The sequence below is a fragment of the Pseudopodoces humilis genome, chromosome 9, assembly GCF_049639895.1.
Source record: "Pseudopodoces humilis isolate 2021_Gansu_Grassland_sample_001 chromosome 9, ASM4963989v1, whole genome shotgun sequence".
Taxonomy (NCBI): Eukaryota; Metazoa; Chordata; class Aves; order Passeriformes; family Paridae; genus Pseudopodoces; species Pseudopodoces humilis.
The window spans coordinates 7,069,356-7,094,381 of record NC_142208.1 but is presented as its reverse complement, the minus strand read 5'-3'; the positions used below and the strand labels follow the sequence as shown (position 1 = coordinate 7,094,381).

Below are 25,026 nucleotides of genomic sequence, written 5' to 3'. Positions count from 1 at the left end.
CCTGTTTCTAGTTTTTTCTTCAGATGCACCAAATACTGAAAAAGGTGATGGAGGCAGAAGCCTAGTCCCAGCCACAGACCCCTGGACACAAATGGCAGCCCTTTTTCATGGGAAACAAAACTCACCCGTTGGTGTGGTTTTATTCATTATATTTGGTTAATTACCCTCTGTATTGTTAAGTTGTAACCCCCTACCACGTTGTTGACTAGTATTTAGTCCCAGTTGTGCCCTCCTACCCTAGTTGCCAACCCACCCTGATACCTGCCCCTTGTTCCCGAATGTTCCCCCTCCCATTAAGTTGTCAATCCTCCCTTGTGTCAACCCCCTGCCTGGAATGCCCCTATTTCCCAAAGCCCCATTGGCCCATGTGCCCCACTCTCCTCCCCCATCTTCCCCAGTGGTTTATGCATTATGTAACCCCACCCTGTGCTCCTCCCCAGTCTTTCCCCTATTAGTTTATGATTTGTACCCACCCCTTGATCCTCCCCCGTATATAAGTTGCTGTACCTTCTGTATCTTTTGTTTTTTGTCCCTGACCCTTCTGGAGAGTAAGCCTTTTTTGACATCACACAGAAGACCTCTTGCCATCCTTGCTCCTGCACACTTGACAGCCTGTGCCATAGAGCTTAAGCCCTACAGCCTGGACTGCACTGCTTTCTGGGAACAGCCCGCTCTTGGCCCGGTGCTGGGAGCTGCCTGGGGAAAATCCAGCACTGCGTCATCACCGCCCCCCCGGGCTCCTGATGTCAGCTTGTCAGAGGCATTTGGCACTTGAAGGGCAACCAGAGTTCTAGGTGGGGGCAACTTTAATCCGGAAGAAGTCCTGCACCATTTGTAATTTTTGGAGGCAGAAGCCCACTCCTACACACAGGCCCCCAGACATGAACGGTGGCCCTTTCCCATGGGAAACAAAACTCACCCCTCCAGGCTCCTGATGTCAGTTTGTAAGAAGCATTTGGCACTCCAAGGGCAGCCGGAGTTCTAGGAGTCACACGGTTTTTTGATCTCAGTACACTATTCACAGAAAGCTGAATGTCTTGCAGGGGGAAAAAAAATGCTAGAATGCTTGAAATAGAGCAATAAGTGTAATTAATAACTGGGACACAGTGCCTAGACTGTATTCCAGTATTCGTCTGAAAACAGATATACATCTCTGTAGCCACTCTGCTTCACCTGAATCAATGAAAAATGGCAAAGTAATACCATACAATGATTGCTGGGAAGAGTGATGGAATGGGTGATTGCTGCTAGCAAATATGCAGGAAATTAAAGTACCTTCCTTCTTCCACTCCCTAAAAAGGTCTGAGTACATGGAGCAAAATTTAGAGGAAGCACTTAAACAGCAACAATGGTAACAGGACACTCTGTTACTGACAGCAGGCATAGAAAGAAACAGAGTTGAAAGTTGTGAAGGAATAAACAAGGAATAAGCTTGATTTCTGACAAGTAAGGGGGAATTACCAGTGTAATTCAAAAAGGAAAATTCAGATCGCTACAGAAAAAAAATTCAAAAGCAAAACCAAACCACCTTTATAAAAGCATCATTACAAAATAATTAAGGGGTAGAAAATCTGGAACACAGTTGTGGTAAGTACATCTTGCTGTCCCACATGGGCCCTGGCAATGCAAGGCAACACAAAGCTTTGAGAGTAACCCATGTTACTACATGTTCTCCCTCACTGGTCTGTGCTCTGCAGAAATCATCAGGCCTACAGCACAGACTGAAAGCTTCCCAATTGTGTGATGAAATTCTGTAATTTTGGTTTACATCAAGCCTTACCGTACATTTGCAGAAAGGTGAAAGAACATACACACTCCATGTCTGCTGCTGCCTAGAAGCACTGATTTAACACAAAAAACAACTATAACTACAAACATTCATGTTTATTTATAGAAAATAGGGCTCCACACATACTCCTGCTGGAGAGGAAAGCCACACATATGGTACAAGAGCCACCACATCCAGCAGCTGTTGGATGTTCCCCAGTTCTGTTCTCTGGTTTTGACACGGGTTCTGAGCCTGCTAAGTTATTTAAAGCTGTCCTAAAACTATATCAGAAGTTGTACAAGTCTATCCATCAACCCTCCCATGGTTTTGAGAAAACATCTTTCAACTAAAAAATGGCACAAAAGACCAGAGTCAACATGTTTTAACTACACCATTAAAAGGCTACAAATGAAACATTCTCTCTATGATCACTTCCTTGTTTCCACTCCCACACCCCACCCCAATAAAGGCAATGGCAAATCATCATTGGCAGATTGATTAAATTTACTAATATAGTCACGCCACCTAGGGAGGACTGACTGACTGCTTTCCATGAAGGTTAAAAATGACCCAGGGTCATTATTCAGTAAGCTTTGTTGCTGTGATCATGCAGCACATACCAGACAGTGGGCTGAATGTCTAAAAGCACAAGGACAGGTCATGAATATTACTACCTTAGGATCAATTCCACATCCCTACTACTAAAAGTGTTCTTGCTGGTTGCCATTCTCTAAGACCCTTCCCATTTCTAAATTACATAGTATAAGACTATGCTCTGCAACATAATCATTCTCTCAAATGTTTTTAAACTACAAACCCCTTTCAGTGCAGACCACCACAGATTGGTGTGATGACCTTTGAAGTATTAATTGTGAAGTATTATGAAGGTTAAACCCAAAATTTTCTGCCTCGATGTCTCATGGTTCACTAAATAAACAGGTTACTGCATTGCACATGGAGAACACTATACGTGCTATTGGCATTGTGCAATCACAGCTGGAAGCATGAAAATATAAGTTTAGCAAGACAGCCACCTTTTCCTGCTACTGACATTGGTATTGCTCCTAGTAAAAAGTATTAGAGATCCCAAGTTTTTCATTAAGTGAGCTGTATATTTTTTTAAAATTTTCTCAGTGGGCAGGATCCTGGAGGATCTAATGAGAAATTTCCTGCTCTAGAAAAAACCTTTTGTGAAGTTTCCACACACTTAGTAATGTCCGTCTCTGTATGAGAAAAAAAAAGTGTCAATCACCACATGAACAAATTTCTTACAGAGAACTGATATAATCTGTGGTGATGATGTACAAAGCAAATAATTATGAGTATTTGGAAAATAATTTCAAAATGCACAAGTTAAATACTACTTCTAGCAAAATTAAGTTCTCTGAATAACAATATCATTTTGCCACAATTCATGGCCCTTACAGGACAGGAACATGGTTTTGGGTATACGAGTTGACCTATATTGCACATACCAGGACTAAGCTCAGTCATGACCATTATGAAAAATGAATTTTTTTCATTTCACAATTCTAAAGCTCCTTCTTATATTAAACCAACAATCTTCTGTTTTGCAATAGCATTGCAAAACAACAACAGTTAACCTCCAGGCTAATAGTGAAGACACTGAAGGATTGATGACATTTGGAGGTTTTGGAAACTGGAAGAGAGATGCAGTTCTATGAAGACCTGCTATCAGAATTGAGAGCACTATAGAAACCACCAACACCAGATGTTCATGGAGTCAACTCTCAGCAAATTCTTTAGCATGTCTAAACAACAAAAAACAATTCTATAGAATAGTTATATTTGGGAACTAGACTGAGATCTTAATATATCCCTAATTATAGGTCAGGATATATATATCTCCCTAAATCTATAGGTCAGGTTTCACATACAAGATGTAAGTACAAAGACTAATTTATTAATTTTCCATTTATAAAAGGTAACACACAAAGCAAAAAATGCAGGCTACAAATCTATCTGTTCAGATTCTACCAAAAAATGGCACAGAGAAATAATCATTCCTTATTTTCATACGATGCATATTAACAACTTGAATACTTTAAAACGGTACATAACATGATATATGAACACACACATGAAATAAGGCATACAATTAGCCTGAATGCCTGGAACCACCATCTTTGCATGTTCTTGCCTATGCAGAGACACAGTTCTGCAGACCACAGTGTCCTAAACCAATTCTATAGTTTAATACATCACTTATTTATAACTTACTGTGAAAGGAAAGTGTTTTTCTTCCTCATTCTTTCCTGAATGATTCACATGCCCTTCATATATCAACTTCAAAACCATGTTTATTTTAAGAACAAATAATGCAAAACTACCCCTCTTCCCTATGCACTTGCCCAGGGAGCTCTGATTCCGACTCAACTGAAAGCACACTTTCTGCCATGTCCACTGCTTCAGCACTAGTCTATTATTCAATTGTTTTTAGTACTGAATTCAGAAATTGTAAACAAAAGTTAAAATCGAAAGTATCCACCCTGTCTTTATGAACTATATAGTTTTTTCCCAGTGGTTGCAAAGGTGACAAAGGTAATTCCAATGAAGATGATGCCCAGCAAGTCTGTAAGACTACAGAGGACTGAAACTCAGGGTATGGGCAAGTTAACTTTTTAAGGTATTAGATAATTAGATGAAAATTTTAAGAATACTTAAATACTTATGAGTACAGAAGTGTCTGTTCAATAATAACACTATCAATACAATTTTAAATGATCATTTAACCAACTAAATTTTGGCATCACCTTGATCTACCAGGTAGATCTAGTATAGTCTGGCCTTATGCAAATTGGTCATTTCAGTTTGTAAAAAGCTAACAGCTAGGAGACTGAATAAGTGAGTGGAACTGAAATTGCCAGAGGCAGAAGCTCTTACCATAAGCTGTTTATAAGTTACAAGAATGTACACCTAACAGGCAAGAAGAAACTCTTGCCCTTTCTAAAACAGCAGAAAACAGCAAATGCTGTATCTTTGGTTACAGAACATTCTTCTAGTTAATTTATCCTTCTCCTTGACAAACAGACACATCATAATCAAAACATCACAAAGAAAGAAAAAGAAAAAGAAAACAAAAGACAGCAAGCAGAAATAGGCAAGGAAATGCAACCATCAGAAAGCCCCAAGAGCTGACCCTCAGACACTTTTTCCAAAGCCTTGTAGCTTCCAAGATAAGAAGGTCTGGAGACCACAGGCAGGACTGCCCACAGTGGCAGAGCTAACGGAAGACCATTCCACAGGTAAGACCATGAAGATCCTCTGATTTTGTTTTTTAAACTTTTTAGGAGTTTAGGAGTGCCTATAATACCAACCCTATTTTTGTAAGGATGAGAAATGCATACCTGTTGGGCACATGGTCCTACTAACTATATAACAAAGGGAACAAAAAACCCTCTTTGGTTTCTTAAACATGTTCCACATCTTTGAACAATCTCCAAGCTGGATCTCAACTTTTTTTTTTGTAAACTTTAACAAAGATTGGTGGTAAAGCTGTTTAATGGGCATGTGACACAATTAAGCAAGTCATTTTTTAATCACTGGAGCTTACCCTGCCTGCTCCCCACCCCAGCTTAGATCCTTTGCTATGTGGTAATATAGCTAAGCCCACACTACAGTGCATGAACTGGGAATGTCAATTTGTCTGCACACCTATTTTCAAGAAGCTTGTGGAAAACTAGCTTTGAACTATTTCTGCTCTGTCAAATTTAATCAAAAGCAGCCAAGAAGTTCAAAATGTCTTGAGAGTCAGTAAAGAGATACTGACAGAGAGGATTACTAGTGCAGGAAAACCCAGATGAAAAGTACATTCTCTCACCAAAAACATTCTGTCAGCTTGTTGCAGAGTTATGTATTTAACAGGTCATACAGTAACCCACTTGGCAGATGGAAGTATATAAATTATCTGCCTGGAATCTTTCTCTTCTCAACCAGCTATCCCCAAGATGATTACATTGTGTTAGAAGAGCCACCATGGGCAGTTTTAGGACTCAGACTTCTTCCCTTACTTGGCTCTGCTCACAACTTCTGTCTTACTTCTTGCAGCTGTCAGCTCCTACTAGGGTTCTTACAAGCCAGCAGAGGCTGTGAAAATGAGAAATAGGACAGCAAGTCGCAGTAACTCAGGATTGTGTACCCTCCTCTCTCCTCCAGCTCTCACAAGTGCCTCTGTCTGTGCCTGCTGCCTTCTCAACCCAGCTGATGACAGCCGCCAGATGAACTGGAGGGAGGCTGTGGGAAACAGAAAATCAGCTGAACACAGGCAACAGGAATGGAAGCAGACACCAGGGAGGCTCACAGCTTTCCCTCACTGACCTCCTGCACATGAACTATGTTTCCACTAAAGCTCTTCATACCTGTACAGCTTCAGCCTCTGTGGGGCACTGAGCAAGTAAAAGTGCTTTGCATATCAGATCCCATGCATTGATGCTAAACCCACATAAAGATTGATCTAATCTTGGAGCTAAATCAATTAAATGCAAATGCAAATCCAGAAGTTTAAATAGCTACAAATCACACCCTTCCTCCAATACCTTCCCTGCTTTCCCAAAACATTCCAACAGCATAAACTGTTTATACTTCAGAGGCAAGTGCATACAATGGGCATAGAGCTTGTTTCCAACACAGTAGAGAAATAATTACCCTGAACTTTTTACCTCCCACCTGCAATTCCTCCCCAAAAGAAACAATTGCAAGGTTAAACAGTGATTTAGCTACATATTGACACTGTGGTTCAACGACCTCCATAGTGCTCACATAAAACAATTTTCATTTTCATTTTCCTTTCATCCTTTCATTTTCATTCCATCCTTGATAATCAACAAAACTCATAGCAGAAAAAAAAACAATAAAAAACATGTAACCTCCTAAACTTGAAGCTGTTAAACCTTTGGAGGTATGTATGCTTTGAGGAAAAAAGAGGTAAGTTCTTTTGTTTCACTCTTTCAATGGAGAGATAATAAAAAAAAAAGACAATTCTTCACACCTAAAATACCTAGCTGAGCCAAGCTTCCTTATAGTAACTAATTTGCAGACCTATTTTTTTATCAAGTGAACCCAAAACAAGTTTGTGTTTTAGCTTCAGCTTTAAGGCTTCAATTCAGTTTTCTCCATCTTGCAATGAGTCTTCCAGGAAGACTCTGACTCAGTCACAGCAGTGCTACTGATTTCTGGCTCTAATGCAGGAAAACATGCTTTTTCTGAAGAATAATTCATCAGGCATTACAATCCAATAGAAAGCATAAATACGCAAAGGAACAGTCCTGAAATATAGTCAAAAACAAGAAAAACAGCACAATATTTGTATAAATTATGTAGAAATTTTTTTTACTCTCCCTTTTCTGTCAGGGAGTAAACAAAAATGTTTGTACTGAAGGACACTGTAGTGGAAGGGTAGAAAGTCATCCAGACTTCATTAATTTCAGTGTAAAATTAAACATCCAGTCCTGACTCTGAATAGCCATTCAGGAAGCAAAGTAGTGAATTGGGATCACAAAATCAGATTTAAAAAAGCAACAGCTCTGAGGAGGCATTTATCCTGTAATTTTTTGTGGTTTTACTTAAAGACTGAGTCCTGCAAAATGCCTGTGGCTCTGCAGTTGATATTTTATATTTCTTACAGGCAAGAAATCACGATCATTGAATTTATATATAAAAATATAGCCCAATTCTCCAGAAGAAATTAGCCTGCAAATAAAACTGAAAAGAAAAATTCAGCTTACAGAATTTTCTTAGCTCAGAAGGTCTTCAGTGTGCAGGACAGCTCACACAGGTCCTGAAACAGCTTATTCCATCCCCCACCCTCAGGGGCCTCATAGTTCTGCAAGACACAATTTCAGTCTACAGTTTATGAACATTATGAACTGACCAGCACAGAATATGCTTCTCAAATCTGTCTGCTTGTTCATTTTCTCAAAAGAATGAGCACCAAAATCTTGGGAGTAAAAGGCATCATATTATCCCAAATAAAATAATGGGAAGGTGGGAACTGTTCGCAAGTATAGAAATGCACAGTATATTATCTTTTTCTTCCAAAAATACTGATTCTTGGAAGTCTGACTTGACAAAAGCACACATAGTATTCATTTATATCACTTGCGACTCCCAAAAGGCCCTTTTGTGCAGCTGTTGGAGGGAACTCTAAGCACTATTTGTAATTAGATTAAATGCAATGGAAAACAAACCAGATCTAATTTAGAAAGATCCACAGTCAAACATCTTAAAGCCAAACTCTTAAATTTAAGATAAAGCAGCTGTTGCCATCTTCACAGTTTTTATGCCAAAATACTTCCCATTTCTGAATTAAGGAGTTTTGCTCATGTATAAGTAAGTATTTCACTTTTCACATTCTGTGGCCTGTAGAGCAAGCCAATTTCCAGTTTTCTTTTACTCTCAGGGTGGGAAAAATCCCTTTTACATAAAAATAAACTAAAAAAACCCTACAGCAAGTTTAAAGAAAGGCCTCATTTATCCTCTCACTTCAAGATATACACTATAAATTGAATATTACCACTTATGTCAAAACTTAGAGATTACAGCCCCTTCTTTGGTAAGTTATTTGACTAATATATTTTTAGGTTATTTTTCTTTAAGTTTGCATTCAACAATGAATGTGTTGAGTTGTTTTTTTCACTAATTCAAACAATCACTCTCCACTCACTACAGAAACATGCAAGTCTTTCTTCAGGTTCACTTTCCACAGTTCTTCCTTATCTGTTTAATCACCAAAAAAATGCTTGAAAGTTGCCAATACCAACATGACTGGTGTTCTTTTGCTTGGCAACACTACAGAAATATTAGGATGATACAAAGAAAACTTTTGTTTTTCTTGTCCTGATGGCATAGAATAAAACCACTTATTTTGAGCAAAGGACACCGTTTTGGATACACACTGCAGATAAATACTGTACACTGAAATTACTGCACACTGAAAACAAGTCAATTTCTATTCTCACCACTGCACAAAGATCCAAACACAGAAGAAGAAACTCCCTCGAGCACACAAGAGTAAATAAATGCACTTCTAACTATGCTACAGGAAGAGTGTGAAGGGCAAGAAGTCTTGGAAAAAAAGCTTAAATTATTTAGGCATGCATATAGGTGAAGGTCAGTTTGTGAAAAGAGGTAAAACCTGCTTATCCAGGGATGTCCAGAACCATAGGGCAAAGAGGGAAAGGAGGGAATTCCCATTACAGGACATGATCCCATGTGCTACCCTACATGTCCTGAATCAGGGAGGCTCTCAGTACACAGAAGAACTTTTTTCTCTGCTTGTTCACTTCACAATGCCTAAATTGAAACTTAATTTTGAGACAGAGAAGGAAATATGTACGCCTCCATCCCAACTCCTAGCTCTGGGATTTTCCTGCTTCTTTTGGGTTATATTTACCCAGCAGGTTCCTTAATTATATCACACCCATTGTGTCTGTCGCTTATAGGGGTGTGAAGTACCCCAGAACGGAGACCAATTTGCATTTGTTTCAAACACAGTTAAATTTCAATGGGCATGACAAGTCTGTTCTTGCCATGTGGAAGTTCTTTCAGAATTGCAGTGGGCTTCCCAAACATGAACACAGAACCCAGGGCTATATCTGACACCTGCTGCTCTCTTTCAGTTTCTTTAGAGGCATCTCTCAGAATACTCTATGTAAATCCTTCTCACTCCAGCAGATCCAGTGCATTTGGGCAGCAAAACAAAATACCTCTGACATCACAATTTGCAGGTAAAACCTCCCACCTTACTTTCCAAAGTCTCCTTACCACAGCAGAAGTTCCTTGTATTTATCAGTTCCAATGAATCTGAGTGTTAGTGAAAATGACAGAGAACAACTTCTCTCTCTCTCTGAAAACAGCACCTCATTTTTTGATGGAGGAACTCTAGATTTCCTTTACAAGGAGACGCACCTGGATGGGCACAAGAGTGGGGAAGGATGGATGAGGAACAAATATTCTCAGGTCTGGTTGGAGAAAAAAATCCATGCCATCTTGCTTTGCAATGACTTCACTGCATGTTCCATGTGATACATTCTAAACATGAATTCTATAACAGTTTTGATGGTTTGACAATTCCTAACACATTGCAGTCAGTGCTTACATTTACAAATATGCCTTTTTAGGAGCAAAACATTTACTACTCATTTAGAAAAAATGTGAAGCCAGACCTATTTTCTGCCTATTCTACATTTTCCATCTATTACTAACTTATACTACTTTGACCTGGGTTTTCATTAGCAGCAGGAAATAGATTGTTTTTCCAAATATGATGCTTTCTCCCAACCCTTACTTCTTCAGTATACATGTTACACATACAGATCTGAAGCTAATAATCATATACATTTCTGGCTTATGTACTTGTGCTGCACCTACAGTTCCTCAGGATCACACCAGTTTTAAAAATGCCAGTTTTTGAAAACTAAAAGAAAAAATTATTTTCTGTCCGTTAAAACCCCAATCTTTCCCAATCAAAAACAAAATCCATCTGCTAATTCTGAATTGCTCCACCCTGGCTGACAACACATCCAAATACCACAGAATCACGAGGTTGGAAGAGACCTTCAACCAAGATTGAGTCCAACCCATGCCCTAACACCACCTCAACTAAACCATGGCACCAAGTGCCACACCAAATCTTTTTTTAAACACATCCAGGGATGGTGACTCCACCACCTCCCTGGGAAGACAATTCCAATACTTTATTACTCTTTCTGTAAAAAACTTTTCCCAAATATCCAGCCTATATTTCCCTTGGCACATTCTGTCAGTTGCTGCCTGGAGAAAGAGACCGACCCCCACCTGACTACAGCCACCTTTCAGGAAGCTGTAGAGAGTGGTAAGGTCACCTCTGAGTCTCCTTTTCTCCAGGCTAAACATCCCCAGCTCCCTCAGCCATTCCTCACAGGGCTTGTGTTCCAAGCTCCTCACCAGCCTTGTTGACCTCCTCAAGCGTCTCAATGTCCTTCCTGAACTGAGGGGCCAGAACTGGACCCAGAACTCAAGGTACAGCCTCACCAGTGCCAGGTACAGGGGAAGAATGACCTCCCTGCCCCTGCTGGTCACATTATTCCTGATCCAGGCCTGGATGCCGTTGGCTTTTTGGCCATCCGGGCACGCTGCTGGCTCATGTTCAGCCAGCTGTCACGAGTACCCCCAGTTCCTTTCTGCCTGGGCAATGTCCAGCCACACCGTCCCCAGCCTATAGCACTGCAGGGGGTTACTGTGGCCAAAATGCAGGACTCGGCACTTGGACTTGTTAAACTTTACTCTATGGACACTGCCCATCCATCCAACAGTTCCAGGTCTCTCTGCACAGCCCTCCTACCTTCCAACGGATTAACACACACTCCCAGCTTAGTGTCGCCTGCAAATTTACTAATGAAAGGCTCAATACCCTCATCCATGTCACCAATAAAAATATTCAACAGGACTGGCCCCAGCACAGACCCCTGAGGGACACCACTGGTGACTGGCCACCAGCTGGATGCAGCACCGTTCACCAGCACTTTCTGGGCTTGGCCTCCAGCCAGTTCTTAACCCAGCAAAGAGTGCTCCTGTCCAAACCATGAGCTGCCAGCTTTTCCAGGAGCGTGCTGTGGGAGACAGTGTCAAAGGCCTTGCTGAAGGCCAGGTACACAACATCCACAGCCTCTCCTGCATCCACCAGGTGGGTCACTTGGTCATGAAAGGAGATCAGGTTGGTCAAACACAACCTACCCCCCCTAAACCCTCAAGTATAGATACCTAAACTGCACTTCAAGTTTTGTAGGACAAGAAAGAATGTGCTAAAAAAGAAAGAAAATTGTTAGAGAAAATTAGTTTGCATCACATTTTCCTACACAGTTGTATTTGAAACTCTTATATTGCAAGATGCTTGGGGAAAATTTTTGGTATTCCCAGTACTACACATGATTAAAAATTTAACTGTACTCAAAAAATCTCATTTCAACAAGAACATATCACAATGAGGATATCTACTGTAGAAGAACATTAAGTTCCTATATGCACATTTACATGCTCATGCACATGTTTACTACTTTAAATGACAGGCCATCAGTTACAGAAATCAGTGGAATGCAGAGACCCACAGATTGTCCCTTCTTGGGCTTTCAGAAGTATTGCTGCCTCTATGACAGTGTAGGATATCCATTGTTAAATCAATTTGAAACTGATCTCTTCCTAAATGCCATGTTTTAAGACAACCCCTGCTCACAGGAATTTACAGAAACCACCTCAGCTCACTTAGCACTCAGGCCAGGCAGTCTCAGAGCTCAGCACTGAGAGCAAGGCCTGCACTAACCACAGTCATCATCAAAATCCTTCTGAGGAATAAAACAAAAATACATGACCTAAATATAAGAAGCAAGCAGCCCAGACTGCCCTGAAATCATGCCAGAGTCAACTTTAGAGGATGAACCTGAGTTATTTGTGACCACGAACACCATTTTCTGCTGGCTGGGATAATTTGTGCCCTTAAACACCCTGAAGTCATTTGTTAAGAACATAACTGATGCTCAAGACCTAAGAGCAGTGGAAAATCTGTCAAAATTAGCACAGTCCTGGACAGTTTATAATTCCTCCCAAAACCACAAAGATCCTGAAAGGACTGATCATATTTTATTATATGATTTACTGATATGATAACATATCAAAAGCATTTGTTTACATGTGATACTCACCAGTAAGTGTTGGGGTGGAAGGAGATAAGCAATAAGAAGGAATAAGAAGATATTTGAAATTTATATGATTAAAAGACTGCCAAACAACCTGAGCAGAAGCCCCCAAACTTTATATATGTTCTGAATGTAAAGACTTATTTTCACTTGCTCACTTAAGCACAGGAGAAAAACTAGGTGTATACAAATACAAATTAAAGAATTTTCTGCTAGTCCTAAAATATGCCATGAAATACATGTTTCTTCCATTTCAAAACATTTTACTACGATTTAGGGAAGATTATTATTAAAATGTTACCCCCTATTTTTTTCTACTGAGTATGCAATTTTCTACTTGGCTAATCATGTACACATGATTATGAAACAAAAATATACACTTCACTGAGTCTCAATTGAAGAGCAGGGAGCTCACTTAGAAGTTAGCCATGTCAAAGAAATGAAAGCAGATTAATGGAGTTTCACTGCTGACTAGCATCAAAATAAAACTAGCATCAGTTTTCACACAGGGATTTTTCCCCCCAAGCAGTGGCAGGGGATAGGGAAATAATAAAAATTATTGCAGCACCTTATTTAACAATTGTTATGTAGATTAATTGTTGTTTATGGCAATTGTTATTTAAAAATAAACTACAATATTTTATAATGAATAATCTATGAGTTTAAATACAGATTAAAATATGCTTATACCACATTAAGATATACATTTAAAAAGGTTAAGCAATGTATTGCTACCTAATTTATTTGTTATTAATTGACTTAACTGGTAGTAAAATTAAACAAATCTCTGGATTCATTTTCAAATTAAACTCATTTTTTACAACTAGCAGTTGCAAAAGTGGCCTTTCCATCTTTAACAAAAGCATTTGCTCATGATTAGATATTCCAGTGAGTTTTCCACACCTAGCCCCATCCACTTACTGCACCCAGAGATATCCTGTGCACTTCTTCATCTTAAATTCTACATCCTCATGTCAGGTTGGGCTGCCTGATTTGTTACACAGGGCACAGTGCTAAATAGCCAGAAATGCAGTGACAGACATTTTTGTTGACAAGTGCCAAGAGAGAAATAATCAGTTAAAAACAGACAAGAAATAAATTTCAGATGAGTGATTGACAGCATTTGTGCAAATCTCCAAGAGCAGAAAATGTTTTTTCACCACAGATTTTTAAGGAAAAATTTAGGCTTTAAGGGATATCCAGTATCAATGCTAAGGTTGATTCTCCCTGGTTTAGCAGTCAGAACAGGATTCCAAAGCATCCAGCAGCCCCAGAAAACAGAGAACTCACTCACAGTAGGATTCAAGAGTTCCGTGTAACATTAATGGGGAAAACGATCAAGCCCTCTGAACAAAAATGAAACATTGGTTCCCACTGGTGTTTGGGGTTTTGTTTGGGTTTTGTTTTTTTGGTTCCTTTTCTTGGAAGGCAATTCAATAGGCTTGGGAAGGTAAAAATACAGCTTGTTCCACCAGAACAGAAGTATTATGTTTCGCTAGAAACTGGGAGATTTTGAGTAAAAAAAATTCTTGGAGAGTCCTTCTGTAGTATTAATTATAGCCTTTTACGAACATAAACGCAAGATATATAAACACCACAAAATCAGTTTTCACATGTGCTTTTACTCAGAGAACAAGCACTGCAGATTTCACCATCATCTACCTAATCACTATGAAAAAGAACAGTAAAATGCTGTTGAAGTAGAGAAGGTTACTGTAATGTCAGTTACATAGACAGGCACTCCTGCACCCATAATCAGCTTCAGGGCTTCTATCCATGTCAGCAGGATTTTGAGCCCCAGCTTTGTTTGGCATGGTTCATTAAATAAGAGGCTGTTTTGCAATGATCAGTTTTCTGTTCCAGATTCATTGCCATCACACACAAACACATTTATACATACACAGAGAACAGCAACATCTGCATCACACACAGAGCAATCAATATATCTTCCATACATCCTTGGAAGACAGCATTTGTAGGGGATGGACTTTGGCAAAGCCAGCAACTAAGCATCTGGCCCTGAAAGAGGTGCTAGCAGAGGGTGCACTCAAAACTACTGAATGTGATCACATAGCAGCAGTCACACATTTTCTGTTCATCCTTTATGACAGTCATAGGCACACCACTTATCATTTCTTAACTGTTCCACTATTGTTATTTTAATAGTATTTGCTACAAGAAAAACAAAAAAATGCATGGATACATTTCCAGGAAGGTCAAACTTGTTTCTACATAATACTTAAAAATACACAATTTATATCAGTGTATAACTTATATCCAAGGTGCTTAAAGAGTTGTGCTGAATAGTACTGTATATAATTTTAACTGCTTAAGGACACTGAGCAACTACTGCAGCTAGATTTGCTACATTTATACCATCAACAACTGATATAAACAAGAACAAAGGGGTTTTACATAATAAAACAATGTTTGAGTGGTTTATCTACACTACTACGGAAGTGTTTTTCAGATACTCATGTCCTTCATGCAGAAGGCTTAACATGATTATCATGCTGAGTGGCCAAAATTACCTGCAGCATTTGGAATTGGCACCAAAATAAGCAGATGACGAAATTACAGGTGTCCAAGACCATTACTTCTTCTAATTGATTTAACTGGTAGTAAAATGAAAAAAATATCTGGATCAATTTTCAAATTAAACTCATTTTTTACAACTAGGAGTTGTAGAAGCCATCTTTCCATCTTTAAGAAAAGCACTTGCTTCTGATTAGACATTCCAGTGAGTTTTGCTCATTTGGCCCCATCTACTTACTGCACCCAGAGATGGAGCAATTTGAATGATACAGATTTTTGCTGCCTAAATGTCACAGCCCATTTACACATACCACGTGGCTGACTAAATAAAGTTATCATACTTTAGCATCTTTCATTACAGTACACTGTTTAACTGCAGGGAAAACAGGGCATAAAAGAAACATTAAATGCACAGGCTTTGCGGAACTTGCTCTTACTTAGGAGTATCCTTTTACACATACTCATCCTCAGTAAAGATTATCTATAGTGGGGACATAAAACTGTTTCTGTTTCTACACTTCTCTCTCTCCAACATTAAACTTTTGTAATAACCATATCTGGAATATCCCCTCCCAGCAGGGAATATATCTGAGCTCAGTGTGAGGTTAATGATCTGGGTGCATTCTCTTTTCAAGCTATAGATCACTGGAGCATTGTATTTTCCTTTGCTCCAGAGTTTGATCAAGGGAACATTGTTTGACAACACCACATTCTTTGACAAGTTCTTTAGGAAGAAGGACACATTAAAGACAAGAGGAAGAGACGTGCACTCCATTAGTTATGATGGTTAGAACAAATGCAACACAAAATGAAAAGCCCTTAATCGCTTGAGAGCCATGTTGTTACCTACTTGTATCACTGTAACAAGCCATTCAAAACTCCTTATAACAATCCAGGAGAATTCATTTCCAGAACAAGTACACATCACTTGGAAAGCAGTTTAAATTCAGCCAAAAAATACAGTTGTTTCTAACCTGTAAAACCAAAATTCACTGTACTAGTATCAAAGCAAATACAGTACCATTATTAAAGTGGGGAGAAAGAGCCACATAAACAATAGCATTCAAGGTGCCAACCAGGGACAAGACAGCTCTTAGAGGGCAGTAACAGAGAACACTACCTAGAATTATGATTTTTTGGACAGAAGTTGTTTGCCTGATAGGCACATGAATGCAAATAAAATATGAAAATACTAGTATGCCAGCAATGCAATTACTAAAGGAATCACAATTCATAATAATAATCCAAAATTGGGAGCTGGGTTATTGCCCAGATAAGAGACAGAGAAATATTTGGAAGAGCAGTTACAAGCAGCACAGAATTCTAGTTCTCTCGCACACGAGCCCAAAGGACTGAGAGCTGCTGATGGTGATGGAGAGGGGCTGGAGGAATGTTAACAATCTTCCCCTTTTGACCCACATCAGACTGAGATCACAAAGCAGCTTTGCAGGGATGGAGCCCATGAAAAGAAATACAGGCCACCCACAGGAAGGTATGCTGAGCTGACACAGACTGATGCATCTGCATTCTTCTCTTTATTTTTTTTCTTGGACCTGTTTGATTTATGTTTCAATTAGAACAGCAGACTGTATATCTTATCTTTATATTGAAACATTGCTGTTATCCATGAGACTTGATAAAAACAACTTCATTTGGGACTTATTGACCTTCTTATTGCTAGTCCCAGACTTTTCCAGCCACTAAACCAGGTGCAGGTGAACATGTCACAATTTTTCATTCCCCTCCAGAAAGATATTCTTTCCAGTGAATTTCCTTAGAATGCAGGATCAGCTCCTGCAGGAGGACTGCTGGAAAACTATATCACTCTTAGGCTTGTCCCATTGTTTCTGATTGTGTTTGGCTTACTGCCTCTGACACCTGGGTTTCCAACACCACAGTGCTTTTTTATGAAACATTACATCAAAGAAATCAGAGGCAAGGCTCAGCCTATTTACATAACACCTTCTGCAGCAGTGAAACCAGGTAGCAAAGCACCTGCCCTGCTCCCCCACTGCTCCCTGCCACAACAGTCCTACAGCCCCTCTCTCCCCAACCACAGCAAGAAAACACTTCTCAGAAATGCACCATGACCTTCCTACCAAAATGACTAGAGGCTGCAAAGTTTAGTCTGTATCAATTAACAGATAAAGCAAAAACTCCAAGAGCAAGAGTACCTTACTGAATTAAAATCTTCATGGAGTGATAACAGAGGGATGGAGAAAAATAAACAGTTTTGGTTTTTTTTAGCAGAGGATTGCAAGGATCAGCAGAGCTCCACAGGAGATTTGATGCACCAAGGGAGAGAGGGGGTAAAACCCTAAACAAACCAACTAAACGAACAACATGGAAGAGAAAGTTCTCTGCTGCGTCAAGAGTATTTGGAACTAATGCACCTGAATGAGATGTTGAAGGTACAGGTTGAGTTCCCAGCTGAGGACATAACCACAAAATCTAAGACAAAGTAAGCCCCAGATCAGCCTTGTGAGACGCATATAATCCTAACTGTAAAAGCTGAGCCTCTGCACCGGTTACTGCTGTTTTACATGGCAAATGTTTATTAAGTGGATGCCATTTAGGAGGCTCTGGCCTTTTTCTTTACTGTAACTAATTCTCACCAAAGGCTCCTATCACAGAGTAAGGCTGTCTCATGCTTTTGCAAAGTCATGACCTGTGAAATTATTTGCCCTCAGACAAATGCATATCTGTTCTCTTTGCAGTATTCTTTGAACAAGAGCAAGCAGAATCCAGATAGAGAGAGGAATATGAAAGGAAATTAGTTCTGCTATTGGAGATTTAAAACACTGAATCACACTTACAGATCATTCACCTGCACAATGGGGTCATGTCTGTGACACAAGTCATTTCACTAATTTAAAGCCCAGTTAAATTTGAACACAATCTTTCCGTGGCTGTTATGCCTAAAATTTCCAGCAGCTTCAAGAGAGCAAGCCTAGGTGTATGTAACGTTCTGTTAAGTGTTGTAAGAGGCTATTAGGAACATCTTCCATTTTTGTCTTCCTTTATCTTACCACACTTTAAAGACAACTTGCTCTACAGTTCTGGGTGATACATGTACCAGTTTATGTACCTGGGATGTTGCACAATGCAGTCATATGAGTAGAGATATGGGGTAATAACACAATTACTATGCCTGAACACTAATCTCTGCTGATCTTGACTTGGAGAAGTGGCCTAAGATATCTACAAAAACCAAACCCACCAAAATACAACACAATGTAATTTATCTGTTTGTATAAAAGATAAAAACACTATAGAGAGTCCCTCTCTTTTTATTTTTAAGAGTGTCAATAAACTGTTTGCCTTTACAGAACAGCACTGTGATCACTGGAGGGCAAGTAATGATGAATTTTTAAGTTTTGAGAAAGTTAAGAAATTTATTCATTCCTCTAGTATTCCCTTGAGAGATTATGATAGTCAGTACTAATCCTTGTTTGACCAAATTAATAAACCTCTCCCTTAACACCCATCACATGATAACTAGTATGTTACTTTTTAATATTATAGAATACTTACACCTATAATTAGATGCCTTTTTGCTCTCCCTGAGTGCAGAATGGATTGTCAGAACAGAAGACCAGCTGACTCACCCTTTCTGTTCAGCTTTGTGTTTTATTATACCACAAAGATACCATTTAAAGAGCACACTGGCATCACTCAACCTTGCACACTCTCCCCTCACCACACACATGAATCATTCTTTACCTCCTCATCCAATATCACACATCAGTCCCTAAAACATCTCCATAAAAGGGTCATTCCTGCAGTGCAGAAGCAATCAGCTTTTGGCATTTCTCTATAACAGAAACAGAAAGCTCACAAAGAAGAAGAAAGTTGTAAAGAAACAAGGAAGATTCTAATGGCTCAGATTAACTCACCTCAATAAGGAACACCTGCACTACCCAGGAGCCTGACTTTTGTGCTTTTAAAATCACCTGTGGGTTCACATATAGATCAGATTATCTTAGTGAGAAAAGGCTAAAAAGTAATGCTCATTTTTCAGCATTGTCAGATCCTTTCTGTGGTGTGACCAGTGCTTTGCTCAGCTAAGTTCAGCAACCTCAAGATGAATTTTCTTTGACCTAAAGCTGAACAGGTGTTCTGAGGAAACTGAATCTGCACAGAAACCACTACGTTGGCCAAGGCAGCACTAAGCTATTAAATGGACAGAAACAAGCCAGAAATTACAGGATGGAAAGGAGATCTAAAATAAAATCATCCCCATGCACACTCATACTCTCACCCTGCCAAAAAAAATGAGGGCAAGAAACAGAAAAGTAGATAATCTTCTAAGAGTGAGACACACACAACAAAAATCTACAGATTAGTAAACTGGGTCAAAACCAAGTTAGAGCTGTTTGCATAACATTTCTATGAAAATGGAGGTTTCCCACCACAGATGGCTTCAGACTTCTAAATTTTTTAATTCAGAAAAAAAACAAAGACAGCTGCTCGAACATCTTCCTAGCGCTAAGGAATTCTTCACAAACTACATCATCAGCACCCTCAATACAGGAACAGGCAGAAATTCTGACCCCACAGAAATAAAAGCAGAGGAACTTCTGCTGATTCTTAGGTCAGGATGTGGTCACTCAATCGTGTTGATTTCTGCTTTTTAATAGAGCAAACTAATTGTCATGGAAGCTAGAAATTCCATATTCCTTTCTTTAAAAGGCACACATACTTAAAATACAGTACTAGTAACAACAATATGCAAAGATCACAAAACTAACTTACACCTGTTCTGTGCATGTCATCTGAAAAATACCTCTGTTAAAATTCCTTTAAAAGTATTTTCCAAAATGGATAGAAAATATCATAGAGGTTTTAAAACCTAAAAATCCAGTCTCCATGAAGACTCTGGTAAAAAAGCAGCTCTCCTACAACATTCATATGCCATCAACTCCTCTGTCATTGCAGAACGTTACTTCAGATTCTCCTGTTAAAAGGAGCTGTCATCACAGCCTGTTTAATGTACAGGTCAGTGCAGAAGCTCAGCCAGGCCTTGCTTTAGCAGTAGCATGTAGGGCAAAAGGAAATATTCATGGTTTTGCTATGCAGGAGTCCTTTTATTAGCCCAGGGCTTTTTCCAAGTCATGATCAGATAGGATCAATAACACCTGCTGATAAAGTCACAATGCATGCACCAGATATTATATGGAAAGTTTGAGAATTTCTCCTCTGAAGGGCACCAATCTCAGTATGCCCTTGGAAGAGAACAATTCTCTGAATTTTAAAAAGTGATTGAAGTATGGTACCTTTTCCTCTCCAAAGAGTGAGTGGGAACTGAAGCTTTGAATGCATTTAAGCTAAGAAGTTACAATATAATCAAGTAGCTGACAGATTTGTTTTTGTGGGATATCTCCGTGGAGTAGAGAAGAAAGAACAGCCACTGCTCCAAGACTAAATAAGGTAGGTTCAAGAGGCTACTAAAACTGGGCAAGACTCACACAATGGAGTACACAACCATCACATGAACAATGAGGCAATGACTGACACAAGCAGAGTGAGGTTTCTCAGAATTTCACAATCACACTAATAAATACTTTATTGAAGAAATTTTCTCTGCTGTCCCCTTCGTCCTCCTCAGAGTTACAGAGCCTGTCACTGCATCCCCATTGCAAGGGCAGCAGAAACACACAGTGCAAGCAACTATTATTTTCTCTGTATTTTTATGTGCATGCTGATGTAATTCAACAGCTGAGAGAGCAAAAGTGACCAGAACCAACCAGCAGGCAGCACATGCAACTCATCAAAAGAGTATCAAAGTTCTGGCACTTAGTAACTACTCAATATGAGAGTTGACAGTTCCTACTACTTTTCACCCTCCTCCCTAGATTAAAAAAAAAAAGTAACATTTCCTTCCCATTTTTGACCAATTCCAAAAATTCTTCAGAGAAGAAAGGAACAGGATCTATACTAGCTTTATTAAGTTAAAGGAAAAAAATTTTAACTATTTTGAAGCATTCATTTTGGAAAATTCAGCTTCAAAACTCTCATTCTCAGACATGTCAGCATCATAAATAGCTCTTTAACACTACATATCAGAAGTCAAGCACAAAACCCATTGAAATATAAAATATTACCCTCATGCCTCTGATTCTACATCACTCCATGCAACTGGAAAAAGCTAGCAAGTGCCACCAGCTGTAAAAAAAAAAAAAAGTCTTTGGCCAAGTCATTTTCAAACTGCCACAAAAAGCTAATGAAACTTTGCCTTATTAAAGATTGCAAAACCATGCTTTTTCAGAATTAATGAAACATGTTAGGCATTATTTTGTCATTGCAAGAGCCATGCCAGCAGAAGCACAAGTACCATTGTCAACAGCTTATCACAAAACCTAACATATAAGGGAAATATTCACACTCCAGACAACAGAGAGTGGCAAAAATAACTAATAGGTTATCACTGACCGGATTAGTATGTCAATAGTTGTTACATGGTGTCAAGAGCACTGAATTTTGAGAAACAGTATCTAAGAACAGAATTCCAAGAGTTCGGAGTGGAGGAAAAAAAAAAAAAAAGCTTATAAAAATGTAGGATAAAACCAGAGTTAACAGCAGAGACAGGAATTTTCCTGTCCTGAACCATTGTCTAGAACTGAGGCTCATGTGGTTCTGATCTGTATGCTACACAGGGAGGGGTTTGGGAGAGTTGTTTAGGTTTTTTTTTTTTAACTGCAAAACCGCCATTTCCCCCAGAGTTTTCAATGACTGGATAACATTTGCATGTATTATTGTTTTTCAGAACAGCTATGATTGGACTTGCAGTCTCACAGATCACACTCGAGAGCTTACTCTGTGAAATAAGCTTTCCACTTTAGCTGTAAATTATTTCTTTTTGTCGCAATAATTTATGTGATAACAACATGGCTGTCACATTTGAACTGCAATTGGTTTTTTGCCTTCCCCTGCACAACTTGACCATTGTCTCCTCTCTTCCCAGAAACATCCCAGTTTTAAGCTAAGTGGCAAAAAACATAAAAGTTTTTAATTTCTAAAGTTCAAAGATCTCTTGCAAGCTGTAGACAATCCCCAAATTTTCAGTACCTTAAAAATATCAAATAGAAACACTTTAGAACAAAACACAGCACTGTAGGTGACCTACAAGCATAATTAACTTCTAGGCATTGACTTTAATAGTACTCACAATGTTTAGGCCAAGAGCTGTCAAAACAAAGGAACTAAAACAAGAAAGTACATTCTAATCTTCCTGTCACGTTTTAAAAACACAAGCTTCTGAACAAAACATTTTAGAAAACACTGAAGTGAAATAAAGACCAAAGAGCCATCCAAATCATCAACAGCAAAGAACTGCAGGACTATAAACAACCTTGATTAATAAATTATTTTATTTTCTTATGCCATTAACAGCTTTGGCTCTGCAAAGCCTGGAAGCTGTCTTAGGAAAAATGTAACTAGCTTCTTTGGTTTTCTTTAAAAAAAAAAAAAAGGAAAATATTTAGCCAGACACAATTATTCACATGATTTTGCAAATCAGTGCATTATAACAAACAGATCTCATTATCTCCAGAAAGAACATAAGCAATAAACTGGGATCTGGAAAAGATGGGAGAGGTGATAGTTTTTTCAATAATGGAAATCCTCAACCTCATCCTCTAGGCAGGCATCAACAGAGTAATAGCATATGATAGTATAGTATCATTTGGAAAAAAAATTATGCAACAAGCATTAGTAAATTCCGACAGAAATGAGATTAATGGTGGCAGAAATATTTTTGTAAGGAACTCACTAACAAACACTAACTGTGGTAAAGCATGTCCCCATTTCCAACACAAAGCTTTAACAGTGTCTCAAGATCTGAGCATCTTACATACCTACTACACAGAAGACACCCTGAAAGTTTAGAGCCTGATCTAACAGTCTTCTCAAACCAATGGGAAATATGCTGCCCTTGATGAACTGAATGATCAGAGAACAAAGCTGAGTCTCTACTTATCCTGAGGTTACTCCAAGCCCAGGATTTTAACACACACGGTTTGGAGACTGAGAACAGTCACCTCCTTTAAGAACTCAACACTTCCAGCCCAGCCTAGGTTACAAACCTTTCAGAGAAAATGTTTTTAAGCTACCCACTTTGTGAACATACAAGGTCACATTTTCTCCCTTTATCCTTGAGACAACTGTTGAAAGAGAGGCAAAAATGCCTGGAGCTCTGACACCACAGTGAGAAGCGCTGTCTTCTTGTTCTGGGAACTCTCCTTCAAAACACAGGGCTCACAAAAAGAAGAGGTGCTGGGCAGAGGGAACAGTATCTTGCCTGACCAGAACTTAAAGGGCCTGACTTCCAAAGCAGTGACTTATTTGTAGCTGATCAGTCCTCCTGGGGTGTTAATTTACATTCCATTTCAAAGCACAAACACCACACAGATTTGAGAGAAAAACATGAGAAACCATAACAATCTACAGTAAAACAGATAATATTCCATCTTCTGGTCCAGTTAAGTGTTTCAAGTAGTAGCAAAAGCAGTGTTAAAAGCAGGAAAGTTTAATAATTCAAAAGATACCAACTTCAGGGGAAAAAAAAATTAAAAAAAAGAAAAAAAGCCCAAAACAACAAAGAATAAAGCTTATTCATCCTTGATTAATTATAGCTTTAATCTTGAAAGTTTTCACTTTCAGTTTCAGGAGTTCCGGGCATAGAGCCAAAAAAAAAAAAAAAAAAAAATATTGCGGGCCGGGGGAGAGGAGAGAGAGAGACAATTCATTATCATGCTTTCCCAATCCCCTTTCAGTAAACTTACTTCTAGTGGAAGAAGTGTCATTTTGCCAGTAATAAGCCAAAATGTGCTCTCTTTACCCTGAAAACACGAATCTTCACAGTTAAAATGGATTATGCCACTTGTGTTCAGTAGGGACCAGTCCACTCACAACACAAGACAGGATTTGTGAGAGCAATAAACAGAGTGATCACATTGAGTACCTGGAGGAGACAAACCACAGCAGCAAAGCTCCTGACCCCGGGGCCTCGGTCTAACCACCGCGGAGGAGGGAAGGCCAGGGAGGAAAACAATTCCTGTGGCCGCTTGTGCCACAGTGAAATGAAGTCTTCAACAGCATCTTCTCGTCACCTGCCCTGCAGCAACGCTAAAGGTGCCTTGACGTGAACATCCCCACGCAGCCCCTAGGTGCCGGGGTGTGAGCCAGCCCTCCCCACCCCCTACAGCGACCCACACACCGGGGACGGCAGACGGGTACGGGGCCAGCTAGCGATGTGGGAGTCTCCAGCCCTTACCTGGGTAGATTTTCAGCCTCCGTCCCACAAGAACATCGCTGCCTCGTGACAGAAGTGTGAAACACAAGGCAGACACGCAACATACCTGACTCCCAAAGAGCCACATTCCCAACAGAGCGGGGCATTAACGCGGGTTGCTTTGGGAGACGTTTGGCCATCGCCTGCCCCGGCAGAGGCAGAGCCGCGGGCCCTCGCGACGGGGCCGGGAAAGGCGCTCCCAGCTCCAGCCTCGCACCTGGGCGGGCGAGGACACAGCCCGCTCCCCGTCCGCTGGACCCGCCGCTCGCAGCTGACGGGCGCTCACCCCGCGCTGCCCCGGAGCGCAGACGAAAGGGGGGAGGAGGAGGAGAAGTAGGGAGGGAAAATAAGGAAAGGCAGAAAGAGCCACCGGTCCCCGCCCGAGGGCTGTGCGCTCACCTGGTCCCTACCGCCCCGTGTTGCGGAACGCGAGGGGAAGGAGGAGGAGGAGGAGGAGGCCATGTTGCAGCACTCCCAGGCTGCGCTCCTCACTTCGCCCAGCCGTCCCGGGCTCACCCCAGTGCCGGGCCGTCCTGCCCGCGCCACCGCCCCCGCAGGTGGGGCCGGGCCCGCCGCGCTCTCCAGCCGCGGCAGGCAGGGCACGGGGGGCGGGCGCGCTGGCTCCGGGACCGCCGCCGCCCCGTCACGCCCTGTGCCTCGGGCCGGCCGCGCCGGAGGTGCCACAAGGCGGGGGCAGCGCCCCAAAGTCCGCCCCGCTGGAAAACTGAGAGAGCGGCCGCTGC

At 40.3% G+C, this 25,026-nt stretch overlaps 1 protein-coding gene across 2 annotated transcripts in view; it reads right to left on the bottom strand.

Moving 5' to 3' along the window:
• The window catches only part of ANK3 (ankyrin 3), a 354,155-nt gene extending 329,345 nt beyond the window's left edge, over positions 1-24,810 (bottom strand). Inside the window, exons 1-2 of one of the 2 annotated variants that reach the window (XM_088060039.1) lie at positions 9,551-9,606; positions 7,513-7,610 (exon numbers count right to left, since the gene is read on the bottom strand). Coding sequence is in view for 1 of the 2 variants with exons in the window: in XM_088060035.1 (XP_087916161.1) it covers positions 24,683-24,745 (63 nt within the window). In the remaining variant the exon portion in view is untranslated. Of the gene's footprint in view, positions 1-7,512; positions 7,611-9,550; positions 9,607-24,682 lie in introns of those variants that run through there. The other variant, XM_088060035.1, reaches the window with a different exon arrangement.
• Positions 24,811-25,026: the final 216 nt, after the last annotated feature.